General features: G+C 55.5%; 1 protein-coding gene and 1 pseudogene across 1 annotated transcript; both read left to right on the top strand.

Annotated features, from left to right (window-relative positions):
• Positions 1–2,172: 2,172 nt before the first annotated feature.
• On the top strand, positions 2,173–11,327 carry SERPINA1 (serpin family A member 1). The gene is made up of 5 exons (XM_060620659.3): positions 2,173–2,289; positions 6,650–7,308; positions 8,692–8,962; positions 10,259–10,406; positions 11,074–11,327. The coding sequence occupies exons 2-5, from the start codon at positions 6,654–6,656 to the stop codon at positions 11,308–11,310; spliced, it is 1,311 nt and encodes a 436-aa protein (XP_060476642.1). The 5' UTR covers positions 2,173–2,289; positions 6,650–6,653; the 3' UTR covers positions 11,311–11,327.
• Positions 11,328–20,398: 9,071 nt separating this feature from the next.
• LOC132669796 (alpha-1-antiproteinase 2 pseudogene) lies at positions 20,399–22,578 on the top strand (annotated as a pseudogene).
• Positions 22,579–22,810: the final 232 nt, after the last annotated feature.

The raw sequence follows: 22,810 nt of genomic DNA, 5'->3' as shown, positions 1-22,810 counted from the left end.
AAGAGCAGGTGACAAGCAGGACTGCCTGGGCCAGGAAGGGCTGACTGGCACCCACCCGGCTACCCACAGCTTTGTGCTGGGCGGCTTCCTGTCCCAGTTCCCCGCCCCTCCCAGACCTGCTGCCTCGGACACCCAGAGTCTCCTTCCTCCGAGGCTGGTAGAGACCGTGCACTCCTCCGGGCACACACAGAGTCTCAGAGGAGGCAGAGGAGGCCAGACTGTCACAGGAGGTGTGGAGGCCAGCACAGCACAAGGATCACAGGTAGAGGGGGCATGGGGCGGTCCCTCCCACCAGCCCCGAGGCCACCGGGCCGGGGGAGCCAAGCTTGGCAAGAACATGGACGGGGGGGAGGCACTTGGTGTTGTCCATCCACTCCCTGCAAGAGGTGGGGGGCGGGCAGCTGGGGTTGGAAGGAGGGCATTGTACAGATGGAGAAACTGAGGCACGGGGAGAGGAGGAGATGCTCGGGAGGTATGGAGGTCAAGTCTCGCCTCAATCACAGCCCAGCTCTCCGAGCCATGGGGGGGGGGGGGGGTGTAGAGCCCCAGGGGGGAGGTGCCCAGCCAGCCAGCTGAGGGGAAGGAGCCCGAAGCCATATCATGGAAGTAGGGGGGCAGGATGGGAGTGGGGCTTCTTCCCCTCTCTGAGCTTGTTCTGCTCTGTATGGGGGCTGGCAGGTGCTCCCCTCACAGGGTCACTGAGAGCACTGGATGGGAGAGCCTGGGGGGGATAGTCCTGGAATGCCTCCCTCCCCAACAATGACACCAAGGAAAGCCACTGCCACGAAGTAGGGCCCCCATCACAAGGGCTTACTGTGCACACCCGACGTTGGGCTCTGAGCTAACCTTGAACTACTGCGTTGAATCCTCACAGCGGCCCATCGAGGCGGGTACTGTTGCGATCTTCGTTTCACAGGTGGGGAAACTGAGGCACGGGGAGGTTAAACAGCTGCTCTGAGATCTCACAGTCAATGAATGGGGGAGCTGGGTTCCCGGGCCTGAACCCGTGTCCCAGAGGAAACTACAGGTCGTCCGCCTGGCAGAGTCCCACACTTGGGACCAGGGGAACGAGAGGAGGGACAGAAACGCACTCACCCACTCATCTGCCCCTTCGACAAATGCCCGTAGAGCACCTATCCTGCGCCAGGGACCGTCAGGGTGCACAGAGAGGGGGTGAGGTCTGCCTTAGGTTTCTAAAGGGATCACGGTCAAGTGAGGCCCTGCCAAGCCTCTGCCCTGTCCCACCGTCTCCGCCCCCAGCGGCGCTCCAGGGGGCTGTAATAGCCCCAGAACAGGGCCACATGCCCAGGAAAATCCAAGCAGCTTGTGAACCACATTCCTCTGCCGGGAGCCACACCCAGTGGAAACAGTAACAGGCTGAGGCTGGCCAAGAACTAAGCCTCCTCCTGCCCGGAGAAGCCTGGAGAGCAGGGCTGATCAGAGGGCTGTGCGGGCCAAACAGAAGAGCCCTCTGTGCACCGGGCACTTTATAGAAGTGGTCGCGTACGTCCCCCGACACCCCCGCTCGGAAGCCGGACTTCCAAACCCCTACGATGCAGACAAAAGCCCCTCCTGGTTCAGAGAGGTGAAGCAGCTTGCCTGAGGCAGCACAGCCCTTCTTTATCGATTTGCCATCTGCCCCCTGGCCTGTGCCTGTGGCCGCCCGTGCCAGCCCAGAGCGGCTGTGTCAGCATTGGTCAGGGCCCGTTTACCCCTCAGGAAAATCGAGAGGGTTTTCGCATCTGGGGCTAGCTGGCTGACTATGGATGAGCAACCTCTCCGCTCCGGACCTCAGTTTCCCTGTCCGCCAAATGTGCTTTTAACTTCCCCGCCCGCGCCCAAGGCAGCAGCGCGTCTCCAGCAGGAGGCATCTCAAGGTGGCTCCTTGCCACCAGTGGGGCAGCCACTGAGAACTCCCCAGGGGGAGGGTAAGCCACCAAAGTGATGCTGTCCCAAAGAGTGCCTGAGTCATGCCCCCGCCCCCACCCCCACCCCCGTGGATGCAGGACGCTGTGGTTTATGAGCTGGGCACAATGACTCCCTTTCGTGTAGGGAACAGAGGGCTGCGTGCCATCCAGACAGAGCACACAGGGGCCGTGCGAGTGGGCAGCTCAGAACTGGCCTATGGACTTAGTCCCTATTTGCTCCTCTGATAACTGGAGTGACCTTAGTTAATATTCACCAGCAGCCTCCCCCGTCGTCCCTCTGGGTCCACTGCTTAAATACGAGCCACAACTAGGCTCTGTCTCCTCAGCCTCGGTCACCAGCCCCGGCCTGGGACAGTAAACCGTAAGTATGCCTTCCACTGGGGGAGCCTCCGGGGAGGCCTCGGGGCCCCTGCACTGCCAGGCAGGCCGCGGGAATGCAGAGAGGGTGGCACAGGCCGGGGCCGGACCCCCTGTCGTCACAGCAAGAGCAGCCCTGGAGCTCCTTTTCTGCTCCCAAGCCTGCCCAGGGCCTCCCAAGGTCCTACTGGAGAAAACACTGGCCCTCTGTGAGTGGTGTGGACGTGGGACCCCGGGAGGGAGGTTGGCAGAGCTCTTGTGTCCTTCCCATGGGCTGCCTCCTGCAGGGCTCACTGCCTTCCCTATGCCTGGGGGCGTATCTTCTCCCCGCTTCTAAGGATGAGAAAGATAAGGCCCAGAGAGGGACAGTGGGGACCCCGGACTCATATAGGGACCTTGGGGAGGCAGGTGGGACCGGAGCCCAGAGTTCCAGCCGTGCACTCCATCCTCCGCGGATATGCCCAGATCAGAACCACGCTGGGCTTCCCTGTCCGTGGGTTTCTGGGTGCCCTCGTTCGTGGTGCAAGATCCAAAACCCTGGGAGGGCACCGTCCTCGGGGCTCGGAGCTGTGCTCCTGACCCTTTGCGGTGGTTACTGAGGTTATTTCCATTTTACAGATAAGGAAGTCAGGAACAGAGAAGTTTAGAACTTGCCCCAAATCACACACTCTCCGGGATTCAAACTGAGGCTGCCTAACTCCAGAGCTCACGTTCCCAAACCTCCTCCCCCTGCCAACATAATTGTCTCGGGTCTTGGGTGCCAGCTGGGGAATGGGAAGCCTGGGCTGGCCTCGAGGCCTCTTTGATGCTGGGTGACCCTGGACCACTGCTCAACCTCTCTGTCCCCTTGGACAAACCGTAGACAGCTTTTGCCCTCTTTCCCCTCACCCCACCCCTCCAGCTTTGATCTCCAGAGCATGGGAAGGATAAAATGTCTCTGTCATCGGTTTTTGGAGACAGAGGCTACAAAAATGGCCAAGGCCACCAGACTCCCACGTGGTGCTCCAAAAGGTCCATAACAATATCAGTAACAGCTGAGGCCCCCTGACAGCTGACAGTGTGTGAAGCGTTTCTTGGCACTTTGCACATATTTAATTTGCACCGTCGCTCCATGAGGAAATGCATGTGGTCATCTCCCGGAAACGGAGATTCAGAGAGGTTAAGTAACTTGCCCAAGGTCACACAGCTGATATCGAACTGAACACAAGCCTTCTGGCCTCATAGCCTCTGAGCTTAGCCACAAGCGATGCTTCCCCCCTTCCCTGAGCCAGACCACTCCACCCATTTCCTGTTTCAAGGTGTCTGGCTTCAGCTTTGTACACAGAGAAGGACTGACGGCCAAGTTCCGGAATCAAAATGCTTAGTTAAGATGAAATCCCAGATTCATAAGCAACCAGGTCTATGGCTTTCAGTAAGTTACTTAACCTCTGTGACCCGTTTCTCCATTTCTAAAACAGGGCTGATAGTAATTCCCACTTCGTAGGGTAAGCTTTGTCAGGGACATTAGATGACACAGAGACAGTGAAACACCTGGTATTTACTGGACCCGATGACAGTGACGGTGACGCTGAGGCACAGGTTTGGGCACAGAATTGAATTTAAAATTCTCCGAAACTCAGAGGCCGTTCATCGCTGAGCACGGACCCTCTTCTCTGGTCCTGGGCAATATGGCAACCGGCCAGGAAGAGACCTGCCAGTTTTTCCACTTGAACCCTACCTGTGCGTAGGTACGAGGGCATCCACACCTGGCAGGTGCCCACCCACCCGTCACCTTGTCTGCACCTCACATCTGCCACGCACAGGCATCTTCCCTCCGCTTTACAGACAGGAAGCCAGGGGTCAACGGAGTGAAGTCACCTGCCCAAGGCTATCGCCCACAGGTGGTTGAGCTGAATCACACCTGGGCTTATTCAGGGCCAGGTTTTAGCAGGTGGTTGATGCCCCAGTGGCTTGCCTGGACCCCACTGGGTCACCCGGGATCATTCATTTTATGCTTGTGGGTGGAAATGGTATTTGACTAGGCAAAGAGATGGCTCACTTCACGGGCCCCCTCCCTGGCAGACTGCTCCCACCTGCCCTGGATGCCGGAAATGTCGCCATGACGTCCTCATTCTTGAGGTTTAAAGCTCGGTCTCTACACGTCCGAGTGCCTCCCCGTCCAGGACACCATCTTCCCCAGCATCAGGCTCTGGGGGCGCCGGGTGCCGCCTTTGACAGAAGGGCGTGGAGAAAGCAGAAGGCTGGGGGCCCTGAGTTGGAAGGAGCAACTGAGAGGCAAAGGGAAGCCAAGAGGAGGCTCAAGCCCCACGTCAGCGTCCCCCGGGGCCCGGTTCTGACGCCCACAGAGTCTGGACCCGAGGACACGGCTGTCTCAATCTGCCGTTCAAGTGGTAGGGAAACCAAGGCTCATTCCAGCTCTGCCACTGATTCACTGTGTGGCCTTGGCAAGGCCCTGACCCTCTCTGAGCCTCAGACTTTTTACCAGAGTAGGCGATGTTACACGCACCGAGACGGCTGTGCCCACGACGGCGGCGGCCCCTCCCCAGCCAAGCCCCCCAGCCAGCAGCTCCCTCCTCCGAGGGAGCCTCTCCCACCCCCCACCTCCCCTCGCCCCACCCCTCACTCCATTTCGCATCAGCAAACCCAGACCACTGCTAACCGAGAATCCAACGTCAGTGCAGGGGAAACTCATTCAGATGTCCCCCCCACCTGGATTTCTACAGCTGCATGTGGTCGGTCATATTTGCATTATTTAGAGCCACGAAGGCCAGGAAAGGGGTGGTGGAGAGAAGCCAGTGTTGTGCTGGGTCTTGCTGTTTTGTCCCAAAGACACCCGTAAACGTCGGGGAGGCTACACAAGACCCAACGTTTCTTATTCCCAGCTTTTTCCCCTCCGGGTTTCAAATTCCAACTTTAAGGATTCCTCTGCCTTTTTGTGCTTGATGGTTTTCGTTACATGAGAAACAGCTACCTGATGTGCCGTGGGCACGTCCTCCTCTGCTCGGGCCTCAGTTTCCCCACCCGTGAAGACAGAAGGTTGTGCTGAGGGGGTGCAGGCTGGCGGCCCGTGGCGGGGCCACATCTGGGGCAGGGGGAGCTCAGAGGGGCAGGGCGGGCTCTGGGTCGCTGTGAGTGATGTGGACTGTGACCAGCGCCAGGCAGAGCCTGCTCTAGCTGGTTCAGCCATGAGCCTTGCTGCTTCCTCTTGTGTCCCCAGAACCAGGGGACCCATGTCCGTCCCCGGCCTGCCCTCTGAAGGCCTCTGGTTGGCAGCCCCTGCCAGCCGCCAGAACCCGTCAGGGTTCAGTCTGGCGTCCGACTTACTTCACCGGATTCTCCCAACAAGCTCACTCTCTATAGGAGGCAACAGGAAAACCAGAGAGACTGAGTGGCTTGTCCTGGTCACCCAGCTGGTAGTGACAAAGCCCACCTTAGAACTCAGGTCCGTCGGAAAAAGAAATGCTTTTTCAACGCCTACCCCCCTGCCCCACGTACGCGCACAAACCCCTAATCTACTGGGGAAATCAATATGTCGACCGTCCACGTCACCGCCGACTCCAGCTTTGGGACGGAGGTGTGGCGAGGATGTGCGGGTAAGCTGGCTGCAGGGACTGGACCCCTTTCACGTGGCCGAGGCCCCAGACCCCTGTGGGGTTGGCTGTCCTTCAGCTCCGGCAAAAGTGCTAGGGGCTGAGGCTCACCCTGCGTGCTGAGTGGGGTCGGCCCCCCGGCCCCTTGTGACCTGGCTGTGTGTCACTGGGCGAGATCTCACCCCCTCTGGGCAGCAGCCTCGTGTCCGGTAAATAAAAAGAGTTCATGAAAGTGTTCCCGTTCCCATCCAGTCGTACCTGAGCCTGATCCAGCCCATTTCCCGGGTAAGTGTGCACAAATCTCCCGTGCTCATTATTGCCTTAGTTTCCCCTTTTGTGGAGCAGGGACTGTGGCACACAGGCCACTGCGGGTGTTAGTGCCACTGCCAAGACCCAGCCTGCCCGGGTCTGTGATTCCGGACCTGCTACTTTCCTGCCCTGTGGCCTCGGGCAGGTGACTTAAACCTCTCTGGGCCTTTGGTCTCCTCATCTGTAAATGGACGATTGTCATATGCCCTGGGTCACAGGCCATTACAAGAGGGCCAGAGAGGGGACGGCAAGGGGCTTACAAGGGGGCCTGGTAGGTGGGGAGCCCTGTAGAGCCTCTGCTGCTGTTCCGTCCTCCACGATGAGGGCGAAGGGAAGTCCTCGGCACTGGGCCGGCACACGGTAGGGGTTCGGTAAGCTCTGGATGCTTCCCGGGATGTCAGTCAGTGGCGGGGGCACTCAGCGTGCGGTCTGACGTGGGCGTGGTGCCCCCTCTCTGTCTCGCAGGACGATGTCATCCTCCATCACGTGGGGCCTCCTCCTGCTGGCGGGTCTGTGCTGCCTGGTCCCCTGCTCCCTGGCTGAGGGTCTCCAGGGAGACGCTGTCCAGGAGACGGTTGCATCCCAACACGACCATGAGCACCACGAGGCGCCAGCCCGCCACAAGATCACCCCGAACCTGGCTGACTTCGCCTTCAGCATGTACCGCCAGGTGGCCCATGAGTCCAACCGCACCAACATCTTCTTCTCCCCCGTGAGCATTGCCGCGGCCTTTGCGATGCTGTCTCTGGGGAGCAAGGGTGACACTCGCACCCAGATCCTGGAGGGCCTCGGTTTCAACCTCACCGAGAGAGCAGCGGGTGAAGTCCACGAGGGCTTCCAGCAGCTTCTCCACACCCTCAACCGGCCAGACAGCCAGCTGCAGCTGACCACCGGCAGCGGCCTGTTCATCAACGAGAGCGTGAAGCTTCTGGACAAGTTTCTGGAGGACGTCAAGAACCTGTACCACTCAGAAGCCTTCTCCATCAACTTCGGAGACAACCAAGAGGCCAAGAAACGGATCAACGATTACGTAGAGAAGGGAACCCAAGGAAAAATTGTGGATTTGGTCCAAGAGCTTGACAAAGACACAGTTTTTGCTCTGGTGAATTACATTTTCTTTAAAGGTAAGGTTGTAACAGCCACCTGAGCTGACTCCCACGAGAACGTCCAAAAATAGTCTCAAACACACAGTTCTTAAACTTGCCGTGGCAGGGCAGGGTGACTAAATCAGTGCACCTCTGCCTATGTTATTCAACTAAGGTCAGGGGACGATGGGTGGGACAGTCAAATCATCCTCTTCTCTGCAGGACTTTTCAGAGCCTTTAACGTCCTAGTGCACGTTGTCAATCCCCAGCAGGGAGGGAGGTGAAACAGGCAGGCTTAGCAGAGCGTATGAAGGGAAGGGGCGTTCTGGGAACACACTTCTGACAACTCCAGTGCGGTGGAGGGAGGGACGGCTCTGGAGACAGAAACACCAGGGTGCAAACCTTTCCTCTATCGCTTGTTAGCTATTTGACTCTAAGCTATTTGACTCTAACCTCTTTGAGGCTCTGGTTTCTTCTCTGTAACGGACACATAATCATGCCCTTGTTGGCGGGTTTCTGTGAGGACTGAACAAGTTACAAAGAACATGGGGCTGCCTGCTCGCGCAGCAGGTGCCCAGCTGAACTTGAACCTCAGCCTGGCCTCCTCCCTGAGGGATGGCAACGTGGGGGGGGGGGGCGGTGGAGGGTGCCTGCAGGCCCCAGAGGGCACTCCAAGGCAGTGGAAATGGCCTGGGGCAGGGAGGTAAGAGCAAGGCCAGGGATGCCTCCTCCCCGCTGCGGGCTCCTCGCTCTGGAGGCAAGAGTGTGATGGAGAACACGGGGCCAGAGCGGGCAGATGTTAGGTCCCAGCTCTGCTGTGTGACTTCTGGTGGGTCTGGCCCTTCTCCGGCCTCAGTCTCCATCCCTGTGCAATGGGGAAGTTGGGCACAGGGGTTCCCGGGGCGCCCTCCCTCTGGGCCTGGCCCGGACAGTGCTGCTGTCTCGGTGCAGTGGAGGGGAGCTACCCAGGCATCGCCATTCTGCCCAGTGGTCCAGGGAAAGGCTTGGGGTGGGGGCGAGAGCGATTTCCTGAATGATAAGAGCCGCCCGTTAACAAGGGGCAGGGAGACTCCCACAGGGATGTGCCGAGTATGACTGATGTCAGTAATTTTCATTTAGCATCTCCCAAGCCACCCTCAAATACGTGAGCAAGAAATACAAGTGAAAATGCTCGCTTTACATATCCAGACTGGCAGGCCTTAGCCTCGATATCAGAGACCTTCTGGATCCTCCTCCGGGCTTGCATTCTTCTCTCCGACGTCCTTTCGGTAGACTGTTCATGGCAGCCCCCATTTTACAGGTGGTGACACTGAGGCTCGGAGAGAGGTTGTCTCACCAAGGAGACTCGGGGCTTTTTTATCCCACCCTATTGTCCAAACCTTCCCCCACCGCCGGCTGAAGCCCACCTTCCCTTCCCTCCAGGCAAATGGGAGAAGCCCTTCGAGCCCGAGCATACCGCAGAGGAGGACTTCCACGTGGACGAGGACACCACGGTCAGGGTGCCCATGATGAGCCGCCTGGGCATGTTCGACGTCCACTACTGCGACACGCTCTCCAGCTGGTCGCTGCTCATGGACTACGTGGGCAACGCCACCGCCTTCTTCATCCTGCCCGACCAGGGCAAAATGCAGCATCTGGAGGAAATGCTGAACAGGGACATCCTGGCCAAGGCCCTGGAAAAGAGACATTCCAGGTGATTCCCAAACCAGAGAACAACCCGGGAGCCGCCGCGTCCGGCCGGGCCCCAGGGAGGGAGGGCGGCCCCACGCCCCGTGCGCCCCACAGCGGGGCAGGACCTGGTGTCCCAGACCCAGGCTGGCATCGTTCAAACCGCACCGGCCGGGCTCCGTGACGGGACGGTGCCCGCGGTGAGGAGGCCAGAGTCCTGTCCTTGGGGACTCGCTTCCCCACCGGGGACACCGTCCCTTCCCGGTGCCAGCACACGCCCTGGGAGGACCACGGAGGGAGAGGTGGGCTTCTGGCGAGGGGGGGCAGCGGATGTGGAGTCAGAGCATACAACGCCCGGGGCCGGACGGGGACAGCCTGCCTGGGGTCGGCCGGGAAGGCAGAGGCCCCCGGGGAGGGACGCTCGGGCGCACCTTGGAGCAAGGTTTGGGCTCCTCTGTCACTAGACCGGTGTGGACTGATTGGGTCCCCGTAGTGAGGTAACGCGTGAGCGTGCACCCCAAATTAGTGCATAAAACGCCCAAGCCCTCGTGACCTATTTTATCCTCCACACGACGACAAGATACACGCACGTATAAATGTAGCAATGGGAACGTATATAAATAATCAAGTCAAGTACAATTCATACATGAAACTGACACCCAGAAGAATACATAATAAGCATATCCGTGCTTAAGTGAATATAAAGACACGAAAGAGCATAAGGGTACAATTAAAATAGTAGGTTTTAATACCTCCTCACCCCACCCCCACCCCCCACTCCTGGGCTGCCTGCGCCAGAGGCTGAAAGAAGAATCAGGCGGTGCAGAATCCGGATCGGGTCGAGCGGAGCCTCAGGGCCAGTCAGCTCGCTCTGGCAGACCCTGCTCGGGGCCACACGCCGGCCCCACGGAAAAGCAGAGCGGGACATTCGGCCCGTGGGTTCACGCGTGACTCGCCGAGCAGATGTCCCTCCACACTCACCCCACGTTCCCCTGGGATTCGGGCTCTGGGGAGGTCCCGGTCTGGGGGACACCTGACCCTGCAGGGCAGTGCGCTAAGCGCTCCTGAGGGGACTTCCTGGAGGGCTGCTCAGAGGAGGCAGGAGGCGGCATCTGACACTTTGCAGGACAAGCCATCCCTGTGATTCTACATCCTCTGACCCCGGGGGGGGGGGGGGGGTGAAGGAGCTAGAAATGGAATAACCCGTGCACACCTCCAGCTCTCCCGTGGGGGCAGGGCGAGGGCCACTGACAGGGAGAAACAACCAGAAATGAAACGCTCAATGCTGTGAAACGCCTTTGTTTCCGAACCGTCGTCACAGGTCTGCCAATTTACATTTGCCCAAACTGTCCATTTCTGGAACCTACGATCTGCAAACCGTCCTGAGAAAAATGGGCATCACCAAGGTCTTCAGCAACGAGGCGGACCTCTCAGGGATCACTGAGCAAGGTCCCCTGAAGCTGTCCAAGGTGAGTGTGTCCCTGGTGGCCATTGGCCACTGGTGCGTGTGGGGGACAAAGGGACACAAACCCCTCTGCAGACTGAGGTCCCTGACGAGCGCCCTGGATCCACTGAGACTGGAATGTGGGCAGGTGACAATGGAGGAGGTGGCCTCACGTGCTTCTGGCACTTTAGGGACCTCCTCCGCACTTGTGGCACTGACCCTCTGGGTCATTTTTGGCCAGGGCCTTCCCTTCTTTGGGCCTCGATGGACCCATAGTTACAAAGACAGGCTGGGGCTCAGGGATGTCAGAGGACTTTTGCCCCTGCGTGTGTGACACTGGGAGCCATTGGCCAATCGCTGAGTCGAGCTGAATGAGTGATTTTGCCTGAAGATACCATTTATTCAGAAAATTAAAGGTGACTAAAGCCACAACCGCAGCTCGAAGGCTGGCTGGGAACTGAGTGCCTGGTGTGGACCAGATGCAACGAAGGTCCCCATCAGAGTCCTGGGCCCCAGGGCGCTTGACATCAGGGAGGGAGGCCATGGATGGGGAAGGACAGGCCAGGTGGAGAAAGGCCCACGTAAGCCCCTCCCTGGGCAACACCCCCCTCCTTGGGCCTCGCTCCCAGGGCTGGGTTGGGGACGGCAGCCCATCCCCACTCAGGACAGGCCGCCGTGCTCTCGCCCTGTAGGCGCTGCATAAGGCCGTGCTGACCATCGACGAGAAAGGGACAGAAGCCGCTGGGGCCACATTTATGGAAGCCATCCCCATGTCGATGCCCCCAACTATCCAGTTCAACAGGCCCTTTGTGATCATCCTCTACTACAGAAACACCAAGAACATCCTCTTCGTGGGAAAGGTGGTGAACCCCACCCACACAATACCTGGCTTTCTGGATTCAGCCCCCTCCCCAGACGACAGACATTAAAGAATGATCCGGCCCAAGCTTGTGTGTGACCTCCTTCATCCTTCACCCGAGTCTCCCCTTCCATCCCCCGGCAGTGTGTGGAACGTGGGTCACAGCAACCTTTGGTGTCCACTGTTTACTCTCTGTCAGGCCTTCCCACTGTCTGGGAGGGGTGCTGGGCCGGGGCGAAATGTTTGCCCCGGTCACTCTGGAAAAGCTCTAGGCTTTCAGTCTTATCTGGGGGTCCCCGAGGGGACATCGCAAGGGCTCAGATTCCAGCCCCCAGCCCCCAGCTCCCACTGGGCCCCCCCTGCCCCGCTGGTGCTCGCAGCGCCCCCCACGACAGCCCCTCCCCCTGCTGCCCCTCAACCTCGAGGCTGCCTCCCTGTTGCTTCCAGAACCTTCCACTCACACAGGGGCACTGAGCTGCCGCATCTCCAGCTGCAGAGAGAGAATACTTGGTTCCTTTCCCTCATCCCGCCTTCCCACCTGAGCCAGGCTTGGGCTCCTACCAGTCAGAGCTCTTTCCTGCAAAAATCTATGGCCGATCTCTCCTGGCAACTTTTTCAGTGGGGCCGGACTGGGAACACGCGCTTCTGCCCTCGTTCTTCCTTCTCTGCTCCTGGAGAACACATTACTCCTAGAAGCAGGTGGGATTTCTACCTGCTCTGCTCCCCACATGGGCCTCTGGGTCTTGGTCCGTGTCACCTGCTCAGACTAGTCCCGGGCTGCCAGCAACACCCCCCCCCCGCCCCCCGCAAGACACTTAACCTGTGTCCTCTTCTACCTAATCATGTGGCCAAGTTGTGAACGGCTCTGGAAAGTCATCACAGTGGTCTGGCAGGACCCCCAGCCTGAGGGAGCCAGTGCCCTGGGCTCGCGGGAACGTGCTCGTCCTGTGGCCGGTCTGCCCCACCCCATACAAATCTAGTGATGCCCCCCTGAGCCACTCGCTGGGGCGCACGTGTCTCTAAACAACTACGTTGTCATAGGAGATGCACCTCTTTTAGGTCAAAATGGCCACGTAGGTGCAATTCCACGTGGCTCAATATAATCACGATCCTCCTGCCTCCCAGATAAGTTCTGATTTTTCTACCGTTCTGATTTTTCTCAGCCTGGAGACCTCCAACCTCCCCAGATTCCATTCACGATACAACCATTGTCCAACACCCGGGGCGATGCCAGAGTGAGATTAAGTTCAAACTCTGCAGCGTCCCAGCTGTGTGACGTCAGAGAAGTCACCGAACCTCTCTGGGTCTCAGCAGCCTCACCATGGTCGTGACACCTATTTCTGAGTTGGTGTGCACTTCGGACCAGGTACTCAAAAAAGGCTTTGAAAGGAGAGCTGAGGGGGCTGATTTCGACTCAGGTCATGATCCCAGGGTCGTGGGATTGAGCCCCATTTCGGGCTCCGCACTGCCCCTCTCCTCTGCTCACGTACTCTCTCTCTCTCAAATGAATAAATAAATAAATAAATACATACATACATACAGGAGAGCCGATCTGGGTGCCGATGTAAGGGACTACATTTGTGACATTCATGAGCTCTTTCTTTTCTTTTTTTTTTTTTTTAATTTTATTTTCATTTTTTTTAACGTTTATTTATTTTTGAGACAGAGAGAGACAGAGCATGAACAGGGGAGGGGCAGAGAGAGAGGGAGACATAGAATCGGAAACAGGCTCCAGGCTCTGAGCTGTCAGCACAGAGCCCGACGCGGGGCTCCAACTCACGGACTGTGAGATCATGACCTGAGCCGAAGTCGGACGCTTAAGCGACCGGGCCACCCAGGGGCCCCACATGAGCTCTTTTTATAAGCCCGGCACCCCTTGAGGGGCCAGTCAAGCATTCTCCTATATAATCCTCGTGGCAGCCGCTGGTGGAGCTGCTCTGCTCTCATACGCCCATTCTCCAGAGGAGGAAACTGAGGCTCAGAGACGCTGGCTGTCTTGCTCAGGGTCACGGAGCTGGTCAGTGGCAGAGCCGGCTTCAGGAACTCTGTTCTTGCAAACCTCAGCACCTCACCCACACTCCCTCCCCCAGACACCCACAAGCTGAACTGCTGCCTGAGGCGTGGGAAATGCTGGGGCCTGCAGCCACGCGCCTGAGACGCCTGCGTGAGAAAACACCGTGCAGCCCAGAGGAAGAGCGGCGGATCGGTTGGAGCTCTCCCAGCCCTCTTGACAACCGACGGCAAGCCACCTGCGTGCCACTGCGTGCCCCCCCCTCCGCCCCCCAGTATTGAGGAGGTCAGGGGACAGATGCAAAGGCCCGTTGGAACTCTGGAGTCCAGGAAAAGAGCAGGAAGGGAGGGAGCTAAGGGCACTCACCTAAGACACACCATCCTCCCACTTCTCAGAATGGCCTGTCGTCACATTAGTCTGGGCTCTGGTGGCCCAAACCCGATTCGAAGTAGCTGCGGGTCCCCAGGCGGGGGATTCATCGGCCCGTGAGAACCACGGGCCCGCTCGCGGGTGGGAGAAACATCAAGGCAACCTCGTCCTTAAGGACGGGAGCGTGGCGCCAATCGTGCGGCTCAGACATACGCGGCCGTTTGGCCTGTTCTTTAAAACGTATTCACTGTCGGGGCACCTGGGTGGCTCAGCCGGTTAAGCGTCGACTCTCGATTTCTGCTCAGGTCGGGATCTCACGCTTGTCAGACGGAGCTCCGGGAGGAGCCCCGAGTCGGGCTCTGCGATGAGCGAGTAGCCTGCTCGGGATTCTCTCTCTCTCTCCCTCTGCCCCTCCTCTGCTCCTGTGCACTGACGCTCTCTCTCTCTCTCTCTCTCTCTCTCTCTCAAAATAATAGACATTTTTAAAAAAATCTTTTATGTTTATTTATTTTTGAGAGACAGAGAGAGACACCACAAGCAGGAGGGGCAGAGAGAGGGAGACACTGAACTCAAAGCAGGCTCCAGGCTCTGAGCTGTCAGCACAGAGCCCGACGCGGGGCTCGAACCCACGAACAGCGAGATCATGACCTGAAGTCGGACTCTTAACCGATTGAGCCACCCAGGCCCCCTGATAATAGACGTTTTTTTAAATATTTATTTATTTTTGAGAGAGAAAGCAGAGGAGGGGCAGAGAGAGAGGGAGAGAGAGAGAATCCCAAGCAGGCTCCCAATGTCAACACACAGCCTGACACAGGGCTTGAGCCCGTGGACTGTGGGATCGTGACCTGAGCCAAATTCAAGAGTGGGACACTTAACTAACTGAGCCACCCAGGCGCCCCAAAATAATAAGCATTTTTAAAATAATAAAATAAAATAAAATAAAATAAATGTATTTGCTCTCTAGTCTGACCTTTGGAAGCAGTCCCTGAAGGGCGCAGGCTAAGAATCATTATCCCTAATTTATAGATGAGGAAATGGAGGTCCAGCAGGTTAGAAGACCTAGATATCAGGTGCCTGTCAGAGTGGCTAAAATGAGCAAATCAGGAGACTACAGATGCTGGCGAGGAAGTGGAGACACGAGAACCTTCTTGCACTGTTGGTGGGAATGCAAACTGGTGCAGCCACTCTGGAAAACAGTGTGGAGGTTCCTCAAAAAATTAAAAATAGACCTACCCTATGACTCAGCAATAGCACTGCTAGGAATTTACCCAAAAGGTAAAGGAGTGCTGATTCATAGGGGTACTTGTACCCCAATGTTTGTAACAGTGCTTTCAGTAATGGCCAAATCGTGGAAAGAGCCCAAATGTCCATCAACTGACGAATGGATAAAGAAGATGCGGTTTATATATACCATGGAATACTACTTGGCAATGAGAAAGAATGAAATCTGCCCATTTGCAGCAACACGGATGGAACTGGAGGGTATTACGCTGAGTGAAATAAGGCAGGGAGAGAAAAACAGATATCATCTGTTTTCACTCATATGTGGAACTTGAGAAACTTAACAGAAGGCCATGGGGGAGGGGGAGGAGAAAACATAGTTTCAAACAGAGAGGGAGGCAAACCCAAAAGAGACTCTTAAATACAGAGAACAAACTGAGGGTTGACGGGGGGGCGGGGGAGAGGTGAAAATGGGCGATGGGCATCGAGGAAGGCACTTGTTGCGATGGGCACTAGGTTGTTGTATGAATCACTGTAATCTACCCCCGAAACCAAGAGCACACTGTATACATTATATGTTAGCTAACTTGATGGTAAATCATATTTAAAATTTTGTTTTAAATATTCACTAGTTAAAATAAAATAAAACAATAAAATAATAAAAAGTAAATAAGGGGGGGGGTGGAAAGAAAGTAACTAATACTAAAAAAAAAGAAAAAGAAAAAGAAATCAGGTGCCTCACTCAGAAATCAGGTGCAGCACAGGCCTAGAAATCAGGTGCCGCCCTCAGGCCCTGGCGGGAGTGAGGAATTTGTATAAGTAAACAGTGATGTCTTTGGTGGACCATCATCACCAGTCTCGAAGTACGTCCTGAGTCCTAGAGCTCTGAGGTGACTTTCGGCATTAAAATGCTAGGATAAAAATGTCCAAGGCAGGGTGAAAAGCACACAGAATTCTGGAGCCTTCTAACTAGCATGGAGCCACGAACAGGGCTTTCGATGGCACCTCCATCTGAGTGGGCCTCAGTGCCCGTCCCTGCAAAATGGGGACAGTGAGACCTAACTCGCTCAAAGTTTCTCCTATGGCTGATGGCCGTCTTCGGCCGTGGCGCCGGCTCTTGCCCGATATCAGACATCCGACTGCCGATTCTGAAAATAGCGGTCTGTGGGGGCTGGCTTCCCCTGTCTCTTCATCTGCTGGCAGGAAAGTAAGAGGGACGAATTACAGATATTTGCACATTTTGTTACGGAGGACCTTGGCTTGGGAGTCAGGTGGCCCGGGATCTTGCCGCAGCTCTCCTATGAACGAATGTGCTCCCTGGGAGCTGGGGAAGTCACCGCCTCTCTGTGAGCCTCACTTTTCTCATCAGTAAAATGGGAGCACTAAGGCCCCTTGGGTCTTGATACTCTGCAAGATGCTAACTACCTCCGGGCAGCCCCATCTCGTTCTTTCCCATGATTCCCCGGGGCCTGGGTGCTTGATAGGTGCCTGTTTATCTTCTTTCTGTGCCTAGACAAATGGACTTTGGGGTTCCAAGGACATGATTCAGCTCCCAAGGTGAAGATTCCAAGGGCTGGGACCTTGGCAGTAGTAATAAGCCCGGTGACGTCAGGTGGCTGAAGTTTCTGGAGGTCAACCACGTATCAGGCACAGCCCTAGGCTCTACGAGAGTTGTAATCCCCTTTTTCCTCTCGACAGCTCTGTGAGAAGAGTATCAAGGCAAAATGAACTCTTGGTCTCGTGTGACCGGGGGGCCCCCATCATCCACCCTTCAGACGGCCTCGTGCCTGCCGTTCGCTGGACGAGGCCACTTCAAAGAACAGCAAGGCCCTTTGATGGTATCGGGCACTCACCGGCTGCGCTCCGGAGGCTCTCGGCCTTATTTCCTGCAGCGGGGGTGGCTGTGGGCCCCTAAGACTGAGTGTCCCAGCCCCCGAGGCTGCCCTGTGAGTAGACGAGGCCCCTCAGGTGCGCGTCCAGCCTATCTAGCCTCTCTGGGGAATCGGCGCCTCCTCCTGAGCTGACACTGGTTAGAGGCTGGGCCACTGGGCCAGGATTGTTATCTCCCCTCGGCAGAAGGGAAAACTGAGGCACAGACAGGTTCAGCTCCGACTTGCCAGGGTCAGGATTTGCAGGCGGGCACAGCCAGTGGGGAGGCTGGAATCACGCCCTTCAAACGCTCTCAGTGTCTCCTAGGCCCGCTTTGATGATGCGTCATGGTGCATCATGCATGGGCGGGTGGGGCTGCTCAGGGGTTACTTTCCCCTCTCCCCCACTTCCCAGGCTTGGAAAGGACCCTGTAGCCCTGATGGTCTTCACCTGTGTCTCTCCCACCTACAGGTGGCAGGGACAAGTCCCCTTGGAGGGCCCCCTTCCGTGTTCTCTAACACGCTTCTCTAACGTGCTTCAGGCTCCTTCTCTTACCTGGTTCCTTCTAAAGCCCAGCCAGAGCCAGAGTCCTTGGCCTTGCCCTGCAGACTCCATGCCACCCACTTAATTATCTTACTGGAGAAAGCGAATGCCCTTTCAGCTTTTCCCCATGGTAGCCTGCTCAACCAGATTTCCAAAGGATGGCCCATGGTCCCCCCACCCCTGCTCCCTGGCCCCCGCCCTCCTGCACAGTGGACCCCGGCCTTGGTCTTGTCCTTGGACCTCCTCCTCTGAAAGATTGAGATGTATTCATTAACTCCTCAGATAACCCTGCTATCTTGTCCGTCACCTCGTCCCCTTTCTTATCTGGGTTCATGGCCCCGTCTCCCACTCGTTGGCCCCTCGCTGGTTGTAAAAGCTTTCATTTGCGAAACCTACCACCCTCACCCCTCTAAGAATTATCTCTCGGGTTCCTCTGGCCATGCGTTTCTTTTTTTTTTTTTTTTTTTTTTTTTCCATTTTGTACTTGTTATTTCATTTATTAATATATTGCAATGATTTCCTATATATTTCACTATTTTTTTAACGTATGGCTTAAAAAACTTATATCTTAGTCCATCACTTATGGTACCGTAATCTGTTTAACTAGTTTTATATATCTGGTCATTTGGATGTTTCCAGGGTTCACCTATTATAAATAATGCCATGATAAACGTGTGGATGCTGAGATTTTGTGCATCTAGTTGATATTTGATTATTTTCTTAGGATAGATTTTTTTAAAGTGACTTCATTATTGATTTCCGAACTTTTCGTTAATCCTTTAATCTTTTCTTTTAATAGAATGTATTGTCAAGTTAGCTAACATACAGTATACACAATGTGCTCTTGGTTTTGGGGATAGATTCCTGTGATTCAACCCAATGTTTAGAGCAGCGTTATCAACAACAGTCGAATTGTAGAAAGAGCCCAAATGTCCATCAACTGATGAATGGATAAAGAAGATGTGGTTTATATATACCATGCAATGAATACTACTTGGCAATGAGAAAGAATGAAATCTTGCCATTTGCAACAACGTGGATGGAACTGGAGAGTATTATGCTAAGTGAAATAAGTCAGGCAGAAAAAGACAGATACCATATGTTTTCACTCGTATGTGGATCCTGAGAAACTTAGCAGAAGACTATGGGGGAGGGGAAGGGAAAAAAAAAACTTACAGAGAGGGAGGAAGGCAAACCGTAAGAGACTCTTAAATACAGAGAACAAACTGAGGGTTGATAGGGGGGTGGGGGAGAGGCGACAGTGCTGTATGTAAGCGATGGCCATGAGTTTTGATGGCTAGCCTGGCTTCGCTTGCTTCTCCAACAATCTCATTTCAAAGACTGGGCTCAGAGAGATTAAAAGCGTTTGTGCTGGGTCCATTGCTAGTGAGTGATCGAGGCAGGTTAGAACCAGGTCTGCCTGAAGCTAAAAAGTATGATTTTCACTACCTCCTTTCCCCATCACCCCTCTGTCACTGGAGGGACCAGCGTCTCCGAGACACCTGCCATCCAGGCATAGGGCTGGGACTCAGGCGGTGTCTGGGGGGGGGGGGGGGGGGGGCGGGGCCAGGGGAGTTGACTGCAGGAACCAAAGACAATTTGGGGGCTGGGACCTGGGACTCACCATGGGCCCAGCTCAAGAAAGGCTTCTTGGGGTGCCTGGGTGACTTTGTCGGTTAGGTGCACAACTCTTGATTTCGGTTCAAGTCGTGATCTCACGGTTTGTGGGATGGAGCCCCGTGTAGGGCTCTGCACTTACAATGCAGAGCCTACTCGAGAGTCTCTCTCTCTCTCTCTCTCTCTCTCTCTCTCCCTGTCCCTCACCTGTTTATGTTCTATCTCTCAATATAAATAAACTTGAAAGAAAGAAAGAAAGAGAGAGAGAGGAAGAAAGAAAGAAGGAAAGAAAGAAAGGAGGAAGGGAGGAAGGGGGAGGGAAATAAGGAGGACTGAAGGAAGGAAAGAAAGAGAGAGAGAAAAGCTTCTAGGGGCTGCCGCCGTATGTGACTGTATGTCGGGCACAGCCCCCACACTCAGAGGAGCTTGTCATTAAGCTCCCAATGGCAGAAGGACCCCAGGAGCATCTGGGTTCCCAAAGTGACAGGTGAGGAGATCTGCTGTGGTCTCCTGAAGGCCCGACATGACATGTCAGAGCAGAATCCTGGTACCCTCAGACAGGGCCCCTACCCAAGAAGCATGAACACCCCAAACCAACTGGATCCAGTGAATACTTTGGCCCCAGTGAGCAAGTTGGGACTCCCTTGACCCGAACCTGCTCTGAAATGAGAAGTCTGTCCAACTAGGGAAAAGGAGGCCTCCTGAGTGGGCCACGTGCTCTGAAGCCCTCCTCCCCCTTGCACAAGGGCACTTTGACCCCAGGGGGCGCCGGGCAACGTCTGGAGAATTTTTGATCATCACACCTGGGAGTTGGGAGGTTGCTATGGGCAGCAAATTTTGTCTAGGATGCGTCTAAACGTCCTACAATGCACGGGACAGCCCCCCCACAGCATAGAGTTTTCCAGCCCAGAAGGTCCATGGTACCGAGCTTGAGACCCCTGACGCCCTGTGGGCTCAGCCCTCAGATGCAGCCAAGTTCCCGCTTCAGGGAGAAAGTTACCAGGTGAGCACCCCCGTGTGCGGAGCACCAGCCCAGGGGCATGGAGACCTGTCTGGTGCCAGCTCTGCCTGACCAGCTGTGTGGCCTTGAACATGTTCCTGAACTGCTCTCCCAGCCTCAAGCTGCTGAAATAAGTCAACGTCTGTGAGTGCCTTGAGGGGTGAGGGCCCTCAGTGCTTTTGCGAGCCGTATCCGCCAGGCCCGGAATGCTGGAGGGTCGGCTAATAACCGACTCCAGGCTCAGAGGGCCTGTTCCATGACGGCTGTAGCAGCTACGAGAAAAGGGACGTTGAAGTATGGAGTCAGGGAGAGTCTGGACCACGGTCGGAGGCGGGGGTGGTTCTGGCTGTGTGTCATTGGGCAAGATCTTACCCTCTCTGGGCAGCAGCCTCATGTCAATGGGGACCAGTGGGGGACTATTCCAGATCTAGGCATCCCTGCACTTGATCTGACCTGCTCCCTGGGTAGTTGCACACCCGTACATTATGTTTCCTGTGCCTCAGTTTCCTCTGATGTAAAATAGGGGCCGTGGCACTTGCACACAGGCCACTGCGGGTGTTAGTGCCACTGCCAAGACCCAGCCTGCCCGGGTCTGTGATTCCGGACCTGCTACTTTCCTGCCCTGTGGCCTCGGGCAGGTGACTTAAACCTCTCTGGGCCTTTGGTCTCCTCATCTGTAAATGGACGATTATCATATGCCCTGGGTCACAGGCCATTACAAGAGGGCCAGGAGATGAGACGGCAAGGGGCTTACAAGGGGGCCTGGCAGGTGGGGAGCCCTGTAGAGCCTCTGCTGCTGTTCTGTCCTCCACGATGAGGGTGAAGGGAAGTCCTCGGCACTGGGCCGGCACACGGTAGGGGTTCGGTAAGCTCTGGATGCTTCCCGTGGTGTCACTCAGTGGCCGAGGGACTCACCGTGTGGCCTGACGTGGGTGTGGTGCCCCTTCTCTGTCTCGCAGGACAATGCCATCCTCCTTCACGTGGGGCCTCCTCCTGTCGGCAGGTCTGTGCTGTCAGGTTCCCGGCTCCCTGCACACGCTTCCAAGCCCCATCTGCAGGCACCCTCCCCCAGCATAGCCCCCAAACTGGCCAAGTGTGCCTTCGGCTCGCACCATGAACTGGCTCATCACTCCAACAACAACATCATCTGCTCCCCCATGAGCGTCGCAATAGCCTTTTCGATTCTCTCCCTGGGGACCAACGGTGACACTCGCACCCAGATCCTGCAGGGCCTAGATTTTAACTTCAAGGAGACACCTGAGGCCAATATCTAAAAGGCTTACAGCGTCTCGACAGCCAATGCCAGCTGACCGCCAGAAGTATACTATTCATCGACAAGAATTGGAAGCAAGTACATACGTTTTCGGAGAATGTCAGGAAGCTGGACCCCTCAGAAGCCTTCTCCGTCCACTTCAGAGACAACAAAGAGGCCAAGAAATGGATCAACCAGTATATAGAAAAGGAAACCCAAAGGAAAACTGTGGATTTCATCAAAGATCTTGACAAAGACACGGCTCTTGTTCTGGTGAATTACATTTTCTTTCATGGTAGGTTTTACCCCCAGCTTGCGATGGTTCAAAAGGAAACATGCAAAAATGTTCTTAAATATTTAGTTAGTAAACTTTCCTTGACGGTCAGGGATGGGATAGGGCAGGTGCAGCTAAGCATGTGTTATTCAATTTCCCAAACACAACAGGTGACATACTTTCCACCATCAACTAAGGTCAGGGGATGACAGGCGGGACAGTCAAATCATCAGTCATGGACAGTCATGGACTGCCCAGGTGATGGGAGAGGCTGAGGCCTGAGTATATTAGGCACAGAGAAGGGGCCAGCCCCTGGGGAGAAAAGGATTAAGGAGTTGTGTTCTCAAGATGGTTGGGTAAGTAACATGGCCAGCTGATGGAGCCCAGAATTACCAGATAAAGAACTTTCACTTACTAGTCTCCATCCACACCCACACATGCACACCATTCACACATGGAAACACACACACACACACACACACACACACACACACACACACTTCTAATGAGCACCTACACTGAATGAAACTCCCAGCGTGAAGCACATTTGTGGTCCCGGGACATCATATTGGATAGCTCTGATTTTCCCTTTTAGAAAACCAAGGTTTCAAGGATACCAGTCATCTCTTTGAGGTGACACAGTTAGCTAGTGGGGAAAATGGGATGGAACCCAGATCCTTGTGATGGAAATTCGTATCTTTTCCACTACACCATGATAAATCCGTTGTGAGTCCTGTGGTCCTTTAGTAAAAACGCCCAAATAGTAGACACCCAGCCAGCAATACTGCCTATTTGCCATTGTTTTCGTTTTTATTTCAAGGAAATGCTAGAAAGACCCGGGTCCTTGATGGGCCTTCGGAAACATCCCTCCCTGGAACCCCCAAGACAGCTCTCATCCCATCCCATAGGGCCCTGTTCCCAACTCCAGGTGGGGGAAGGTGTAGCCCGTCTCTGCCTCAAATAGCCCCCTGTGTCTCTCCCCTCCATGCCATAAGGCCTAAAGCTGTGCTGAGCATCGATGAGAATGTGACAGACTATTCTGGAGCCACGCCTTCGGAAGGGAGCACCTGGTCTGAGCATCTGTCCGTCAAGTTCAACAGGTCCTTCTTAGTCGTCATCAGGGATGAGAGTACCAACATTCCCCTCTTTGTGGGAACGATGGTGAACCCCGTGCGAAAATAACTGCCTGAGTTCAACCCCGCTCTTTCAGGCCGGGCCCCCTCCCTAGACGACATTAAAGAATGGTGGGCCTGGCCCAAGAGTGAGTGTGATGAGCCCATTCCTAATCTTCTTGTCTCGGGGCCTCCCTTTCCATGTGTAGAATCCAGGTCACTGCTAGTGTTCACGTATCCACTTAATTCATACGCACTGGGCACGCACACTGTCCAGGCCCTGTGCCAGGCAAGATGAAATG

Source organism: Panthera onca, chromosome B3 (genome assembly GCF_046562875.1).
Source record: "Panthera onca isolate mPanOnc1 chromosome B3, mPanOnc1 haplotype 2, whole genome shotgun sequence".
In the NCBI taxonomy this organism is placed as follows: Eukaryota; Metazoa; Chordata; class Mammalia; order Carnivora; family Felidae; genus Panthera; species Panthera onca.
Note: the sequence above shows the minus strand (reverse complement) of the source record. Positions and strands in the feature narration are given on the sequence as shown.

Coding starts and splice junctions, on each gene's coding strand:
- SERPINA1 (XM_060620659.3), top strand. CDS start 6,654: ATGTCATCCTCCATCACGTGGGGCCTCCTCCTGCTGGCGGGTCTGTGC. Junction 7,309..8,691: donor GAATTACATTTTCTTTAAAG/GTAAGGTTGTAA, acceptor CCTTCCCTCCAG/GCAAATGGGAGAAGCCCTTC. Junction 10,407..11,073: donor GTCCCCTGAAGCTGTCCAAG/GTGAGTGTGTCC, acceptor CTCGCCCTGTAG/GCGCTGCATAAGGCCGTGCT.